The sequence below is a fragment of the Seriola lalandi genome, unplaced genomic scaffold (assembly GCF_002814215.2).
Source record: "Seriola lalandi dorsalis isolate HSWRI2012SDOR001 ecotype SW California unplaced genomic scaffold, Sedor1 jcf7180002053593, whole genome shotgun sequence".
NCBI lineage: Eukaryota > Metazoa > Chordata > Actinopteri > Carangiformes > Carangidae > Seriola > Seriola lalandi.
In genome coordinates this window covers 10,818-18,861 of record NW_019524146.1, presented here as the reverse complement: position 1 = coordinate 18,861, position 8,044 = coordinate 10,818, and the positions used below count along the sequence as shown (strand labels likewise).

Below are 8,044 nucleotides of genomic sequence, written 5' to 3'. Positions count from 1 at the left end.
AAAGTCACAAAATCATCATAGTGTAGTAAGGCATAAAACGTCATAGTATAGTATGGCATAAAAAGTCATAGTATATTAAGGCATAAAAAGTCATATTATAGTAAGGCATAAAAAGTCATATTATAGTAAGGCATAAAAAGTCAGAAAAACATCATAGTATAGTAAGGCAAAAAAATTCATAAAAACGACATAGTATAGTAAGGCATAAAAAGTCATAATGTATCGAAGCATAAAAAGTAAAAAATACGTCATAGTATAGTATGGCATAAAAAGTCACAAAATCATCATAGTGTAGTAAGGCATAAAACGTCATAGTATAGTATGGCATAAAAAGTCATAGTATATTAAGGCATAAAAAGTCATATTATAGTAAGGCATAAAAAGTCATATTATAGTAAGGCATAAAAAGTAAAGAAAAAAGTCATTGTATAGTAAGACATAAAAAGTCATATTATAGTAAGGCAAAAAAATTCATAAAAACGACATAGTAAAATAAGTCATAAAAAGTCAAAAAAAAAGTCATAGTATAGTAAGGCATAAAAAGTCATAAAAACATCATATTATAGTAAGGCAAAAAAATCATAAAAACGACATAGTATAGTAAGGCATAAAAAGTCATAAAAATGTCACAGTATAGTAAGGCATAAAAAGTCACAAAATCATCATAGTGTAGTAAGGCATAAAACGTCATAGTATAGTATGGCATAAAAAGTCATAGTATATTAAGGCATAAAAAGTCATATTATAGTAAGGCATAAAAAGTCATATTATAGTAAGGCATAAAAAGTCATATTATAGTAAGGCATAAAAATTCCTAGTATATTAAGGCATAAATAGTCATAGTACAGTAAGGCATAAAAAGTCATATTATAGTAAGGCATAAAAAGTCATATTATAGTAAGGCAAAAAAATTCATAAAAACGACATAGTATAGTAAGGCATAAATAGTCATAGTACAGTAAGGCATAAAAAGTCATAGTATAGTAAGGCATAAAAAGTCATATTATAGTAAGGCATAAAACGTCATAAAAAGTCATAGTATATTAAGGCATAAAAAGTCATAATATAGTGAGGCATAAAATGTCAAAAAAAAATCATAGTATAGTAAGGCATAAAAAGTAAAAAAAACGTCATATAGTAAGGCATAAAAAGTCATAAAAACGTCATAGTATAGTAAGGCATAAAGTCATAATATATCGAGGCATAAAAAGTCAAAAAAACATCATAGTATAGTAATGCATAAAAAGTCAGTATAGTAAGACATAAAAAGTCATATTATAGTAAGGCAAAAAAATTCATAAAAACGACATAGTATAGTAAGGCATAAAAAGTCATAATATAGTGAGGCATAAAATGTCAAAAAAACATCATAGTATAGTAAGACATAAAGTCAAAAAAAAGTCATGGTACAGTAAGGCATAACAAGACATAGTATAGTAAGGCACAAAAAGTCAAAAACATCCTAGTATAGTAAGACATAAGACGTAAAAAAAAAAAACGTCATAGTACAGTAAGGCATCGAAAGTCATAAAAACGTCGGTATATTAGGGTATAAAAAGTCATTAAAATATAGTAAGACAAACTGCATAGTATAGTAAGGATGAAAAGTCATAGAAAATGTCACAGCATAATGCATAAAAAGTAATACATTTATACTATACTAAGGCGCTGTAATTTAGTATTGCTTAAAAAGTTAAATACATTATAGTATACCAAGGCGTAAAAAGTCATGTAAACGTCACAGTATAGTAAGTCATCAAAAATGTAATAAAAATGTAGTGTACTGATTAAAACAGTTTTGGTCACCTTCCATCTGAAAGTGGCTGGACAGTAAGAAAACCAAAGCATCAAACAGCAAATGACCACAGAGACGCTGTAAACATCAAATGTTGGCATTTTATTGAAAAGTATAAACACTGGTGGAAAGCACCTACACAGCTGAACAGAACATGAGAAAGGCTGAATGTTGATGTGCAATTTAATGCATTAGATTGTTAAAGAGGTAGAAAGACATGGGTAGAGGATGTTCAGTGATAATACTGTTTGTTTTCTGACCATCAGTAGTTTATCACCAGAGGAGTGAAAGCTGTGAGCAGAGTAACACTAACATGTTGAGAAATGTTTGACAGTCCGTCAGAAGTTCAGTTTAAGCTGCTGAAACATTAAAATGTAAACAGTCACTGGATTATTCTTGTGTGCGGCGTCTCACATCTTTCAGTCTGTTCACACAAGATAAACCAGAGACTTTTCTAGGTGGATGGAACGGTTGAAAGTGTTGGCTTCCTCTCCAGGGGGGCGGAGGACGATGACGTGGAGGTTTGGGTTTGTTTTGTTTAGAAGCACTTGCGGTGGACGATGGCGGGGCCAGACTCGTCATACTCCTGCTTGCTGATCCACATCTGCTGGAAGGTGGAGAGGGAGGCCAGGATGGAGCCACCGATCCAGACCGAGTATTTCCTCTCTGGGGGAGCGATGATCTGCAGGAGAGAGGAGGGAAAGGTGAGATGGAAGCAGTGATGTGGGATTTTTCAGATTTGAAATATTGGTAAATCTATTAAATTCACAAATATTGGACAGGTTTGATTTTAGTCTAAGGTTGACAAAGTCTGAAACCTCTAGCATTTAAAAACTGTCTTGAATTTAGAAAACTGAAAAGAATCTGCTTCATAGTGAGTTTTCATTTTGTTATTGTGATCAGGAGAATACCGGATAGATTTTAATGAAAAATCAGGAAGTTTCAATCTCCCCATCTGGTTAAAAATACTGCCATAGCATATTGTTTCTGCAGGTAGAAAGCTATTTAAAAAAAATAAATTAAAAAAATAAATAAAAAAATAGGTCAAGTGTTTTCATACCCTGAAATGGGGAGTGATACATTCACTGCTAATTAAACAACAAGTTGACTAATGTTTTTCTAAAGATTTAAAAAAGGTTTACAGATCTGACCCTTTAGAAAACAAATGAGGTGTTTCACAGCAGAACTGATAGTCAGACTCAAACCTGCCAGCAGACTGAACTTTACCCTCAGGTAAAGGATTAGGTGACTGATTTGAGTTCACCTTCACTGACCTGCATGAATATAGAGACTGTACCTTTATTTTCATGGTGGGTGGGGCCAGCGCAGTGATCTCCTTCTGCATGCGGTCAGCGATGCCGGGGTACATGGTGGTGCCGCCGGACAGCACAGTGTTGGCGTACAGGTCCTTACGGATGTCCACGTCGCACTTCATGATGCTGTTGTACGTCGTCTCGTGGACGCCAGCTGACTCCATTCCTGAACACACAGAACAAGAGTTTATTAAATGTTTGACTGAACTTCAGACAGAAAAGACCGGAAACTCAAGTAGGGCGACATCTTGGTGGTACAGTCCTGCTGACCGAGGCGAGTTACAAACCGATGAATGACGGCTGGAAGAGCGTCTCGGGGCAGCGGAACCTCTCGTTGCCGATGGTGATGACCTGTCCGTCAGGGAGCTCGTAGCTCTTCTCCAGGGAGGAAGAGGAAGCCGCCGTCTGCATCTCCTGCTCAAAGTCCAGAGCCACGTAGCAGAGCTTCTCCTTGATGTCACGCACGATCTCACGCTCGGCTGGAGTTCAGAGGTTAAAGGTTTGCGTTAGAACGAGAGACACAACAGGCTCTACAAATATTGAGACATTAAAAAGCTTCACCTCCTCAGACATTAGAGATTATAAATTGGACTAAATATCTTTAGAGGTAAAAGTCAGTAGTCTGTATTGTACCGGTGGTGGTGAAGCTGTAGCCTCTCTCCGTCAGGATCTTCATCAGGTAGTCTGTCAGGTCTCTGCCAGCCAGGTCCAGACGGAGGATGGCGTGAGGCAGAGCGTAGCCCTCGTAGATGGGCACAGTGTGGCTGACACCGTCACCGGAGTCCATCACAATACCTGTGAGACAAACAGCAGCCAGTTAGAAAAGAAACTCCTTCAGCTTTCATGGTTCAACATGAAGGCCAGCACAGAGATGTGTATGGCTGCAGTTCCTCTAAATGACCACTAGATGCTCCAAGAGGCTCAATTACTTTTGAATCAGACCTGAGCTTCTTAGGAAATGGAAAGTTGTTGTTTTTTTTTTAAAAACAGGATCTATAAAAAGCTGATTTGTGACAGTGTTTTAAGATCTTACAGCAGAGACATGAGTTCTCACCTGTGGTACGACCGGAGGCGTACAGTGACAGGACGGCCTGGATGGCCACGTACATGGCAGGACAGTTGAAGGTCTCAAACATGATCTGGACCAAAGACAAAGATGCATGTCACTGTGGAAGCCATGACAACTGCAATAAAGTTAAACTGACAAAGACCAAACTGAAACTCAGTAGCTGGTTTTATTGGGATGTATTGTAGGTCAGGATACTGATCCATTAGTTGAAGTAAAAAAAAATAAATAAATAAATAAAAAATGCAGTAATACATTGAACAGGTCCAGAGCAGCTGACAGTCTGAACACACCTGAGTCATCTTCTCCCTGTTGGCCTTGGGGTTCAGCGGCGCCTCGGTCAGCAGGACTGGATGCTCCTCGGGAGCGACACGGAGCTCGTTGTAGAAGGTGTGATGCCAGATCTGCAGGACAGGACGGCCGGTTAGAGGATCAACTACAAGTCATAAAGCTGCTGGCTTCAGATTTACGATGAAGACAAATCAAAGATAAATTTGGTGTGTTTGTCGTCTGCTCATGTCCTGTATTCACTTTGCAGTTAAAGGACCAGTGTAAGATTTAGTGATCCTTTGGCAGAAATGGAATATTAATTTTCATAATTATGTTTTCATTAGTGTTAATCACCTGAAACTAACTGTTCATTATCTTACGATGAGCCCTTAATATCTACATATGGAATGGAGCTGGTTGCAATCTGCACCCTCACCACTAGATGGCACTAAACCCTGACACTGATTTCACAGGGATGATTCAGCTCCGTTTCCTGTCTGAGCTCCAGGTGTCAGAGCCCTAACACCAGGTGTGAACTCATGTAAACACAATGCTCAAGTCTTCACCTTCTCCATGTCGTCCCAGTTGGTGACGATACCGTGCTCGATGGGGTACTTCAGGGTCAGGATGCCTCTCTTGCTCTGGGCCTCGTCTCCCACGTAGCTGTCCTTCTGTCCCATTCCCACCATCACACCCTGAAACCACACAACAGTCACGTGATGCACTGCATTTAGTTTAATGTACCTGAGACAGAAGGCGACGTTCAGGTTTCTTACCTGGTGTCTGGGGCGACCGACGATGGATGGGAAGACGGCGCGGGGGGCGTCGTCTCCGGCGAAACCGGCCTTGCACATGCCAGAGCCGTTGTCAACAACGAGGGCAGCGATTTCATCTTCCATGTCTGAAAGGAAACAATTAGATTAAACATGCTGCTCCACACATTTCCCAACATCCCGTTTGTTCTTCATTTACCCCTCGTCTCTAAACTGATGAACCACCTGCTCAAACCGAAAACCTCCTGATTATAATATTTATTAAAGAATCATGCAGTTTTAAATTTCAGTGTCAAACTAATTGTTTAACAAACCACTTTTTTTTTTTTTAAAACTGCATTTTGAATAAAGATTTAATCATAATATTTAAAGAACAAACATCTAATAAGAAATAAATCAGGTTAGGACGTTTAATCTTTTCCTCCGTTTATCATTGAAATTTTTACATTAAAGTTTCCAGATTTGAAAACTTAAATATCAGGAATGCGTCTTTAAAGTGACGGTTCATCCTTATTCATGAGTCTTGAGGTTGATGAAGCTTGAGTATCTCAGCACACCGACTTTAAAGAGTATAATAAAATAAATTAATAAAAAAATAATCTGCATCTTGCTGTTATTTCCTTTTTCTGAGACTGAAGAGTGGAATTAGTTTTTACTTCAGTCTGCTCCATCTTTTAAAATCATTTCTCATCCAGCAGCCCAGAGGAAGGACAGCTGTTTGCCGGGCGCGGCAGCTCAAGTCATCCAACCAGATGCTCTTAAATTATGTGTCCTGAAGTCCCGTCGCTTCAGGACGATTTCAAAACCAGTTCAGGCGGAACACAAACCTCTCCTGGTTAAACTCCACAGGCTCCGAGCTGCGACTCTCCACGATACACATTTTTTATTTTTTAATTATTAATTATTTTTAAGTAAACTCCAGCTGTTGAGAAGTTAATGAGGGAACGGAAATGTTTGTTTCATGAAATTCAGGAGGTTTTATTTTGAAGAGGGGCTGAAACAGGAAGCAGACAGGAGCAGCCCTTCCCTCAGGACATTCAGATTCATCTGATATTAGTTCATTCACTCAAACAGCTGCAACCAAATAAATAAACACTTCGAACAATAGTCAGTGAGGAAACAAACTGATTTAGAATAAAAATCTATAATTATAAATAACAAAAACAGATTCCTTCCTAAATGTTTCTTTACTCCTGAACTAAAAACTGTATAAATTTGATTGGAGTTTTGTTTATTTTGATTTTACCTCCTTTTGACAAACAAACAATTAGAGTCAACGAGAAGAAAAACCTGAAAGATCTGGTCACAGATTTCCTTCTGTATATTTGTGTTTGTGCTGATTTCAGTTTCAGCTCCAGACTCAGATGGTTCAGTTCATCAGGATGAAAAATCCTGCTGCTGATTTTCAGATCAACATCTTCATACTTGCAGAGATCTTGTCAGGTAGTTTTTACCTGAACGTGCTGATCTCAAACCAGGTTACAGTTTACCTTCACCTGGTTATGGGATTATTTTTTTTTTAATTATTATTATCTGTAACCCTGAAATAAAAAGATTCAATTTAACCAGAAAGTTCAACCTTAAAAACTAATTTTCTGGACAATATGAGTTTTGTGGATGAACTTAAATCTTTTCTTTTACTGTTAAAAGGCTGAAACTTCCAGGATGAGAAAACCGCTGATGGAAAAGGTGAATAAAGCAGAGACCTCGCGCTCTCAGCTGCCGGTAACACACCTGAAGTGACTCAGTATCTGTGCCTGATAAAAACTCACCTGTAGCGGTTTAGTTAGGTTTTAGTTTTGTGAGAGTTCAGATAAAAACAACTTTAAAATTAAAAAACACAGCTGCTTCTTACCTGTGCAGGTGAGTCTCGGGTGTGTCTGTCGGTGAGGTGAAGCGGGAGTCTTTCTGCCCCAGACTTGTTCAGTAAATGCAGCATCACGAGCCAAACCGCACCGGTTTTATTTGCGTTCGCGGGACTTTAGCTGGCGTTGACCATAAAAGGCAACGTTCCCTCAGCTCGCGCGCTGATTGGTCCAGGTGAGCATGATCCGCCATGTTGTCCAAACTCGCGTCCTGATTGGCTGGAGAAGGCATCTGTCAAGGGGGAGCGGGTACGCGGGATGACAGCCCCCCGCCCACAACCTGCAGGGCTCATACTGAAATCATGGATTCCACCTGAGCAGGAGGAGAGCTGTGATTGGTCCGTCGCACCGGAAAGGTTTCAGCTGCTGGAGGAGAGAGAGGTGACAGGGAATTAGAAATGAATCATTTCTACAGACACTGTAACAAAGACAGACTCTCTTAGATTTCACAAACAGGCTTCAGATAGACTCTGAATTCATCTGTCACACAAAGCAGTTTAGTTCTTGGAGTATGGTGCAATGAATTCTGGGTAAATTAAGACTTTTTTCAATATGGAGGAGCATCCAACCACTGAGCCTTCTCTTTGCTCCGCACACAGAAATGTAATATGTGACATATATGTCCCTTTATATAATATATAATTAATTAAGTTAATATATATAATATAATATTATATATTATTAACACATATAGACATCAAATATTCACACTGTGGGATTAAAAAGGTTTTATGTTGTTTTTGTTTGTTTGTTTACTCGTGTAAATCTCAGTCACGTGTGTGAGAGTTCATTGATCGATGTTTGTTTATCTTCAGTTTGAATGTGTCAGTGTGACGTTCGTCTGGTTCTTCGTCCTGCATCAGACGATTTTATCTGATGTTACAACTTTAAAACTGTTTGTGTCGGTTTCAAGCTGCGAGTAAATCCTGCAAATCAGGACCAACAGCTGAAGACAAGATTTA

At 38.7% G+C, this 8,044-nt stretch overlaps 1 protein-coding gene across 1 annotated transcript; it reads right to left on the bottom strand.

Annotated features, from left to right (window-relative positions):
* Positions 1-1,876: 1,876 nt before the first annotated feature.
* LOC111651354 (actin, non-muscle 6.2) lies at positions 1,877-7,221 on the bottom strand. The gene is made up of 9 exons (XM_023401343.2): positions 7,073-7,221; positions 5,221-5,345; positions 5,011-5,139; positions 4,468-4,578; positions 4,163-4,247; positions 3,742-3,903; positions 3,396-3,587; positions 3,093-3,274; positions 1,877-2,477 (listed from the first exon to the last, which is right to left on the bottom strand). The coding sequence occupies exons 2-9, from the start codon at positions 5,341-5,343 to the stop codon at positions 2,334-2,336; spliced, it is 1,128 nt and encodes a 375-aa protein (XP_023257111.1). The 5' UTR covers positions 5,344-5,345; positions 7,073-7,221; the 3' UTR covers positions 1,877-2,333.
* Positions 7,222-8,044: the final 823 nt, after the last annotated feature.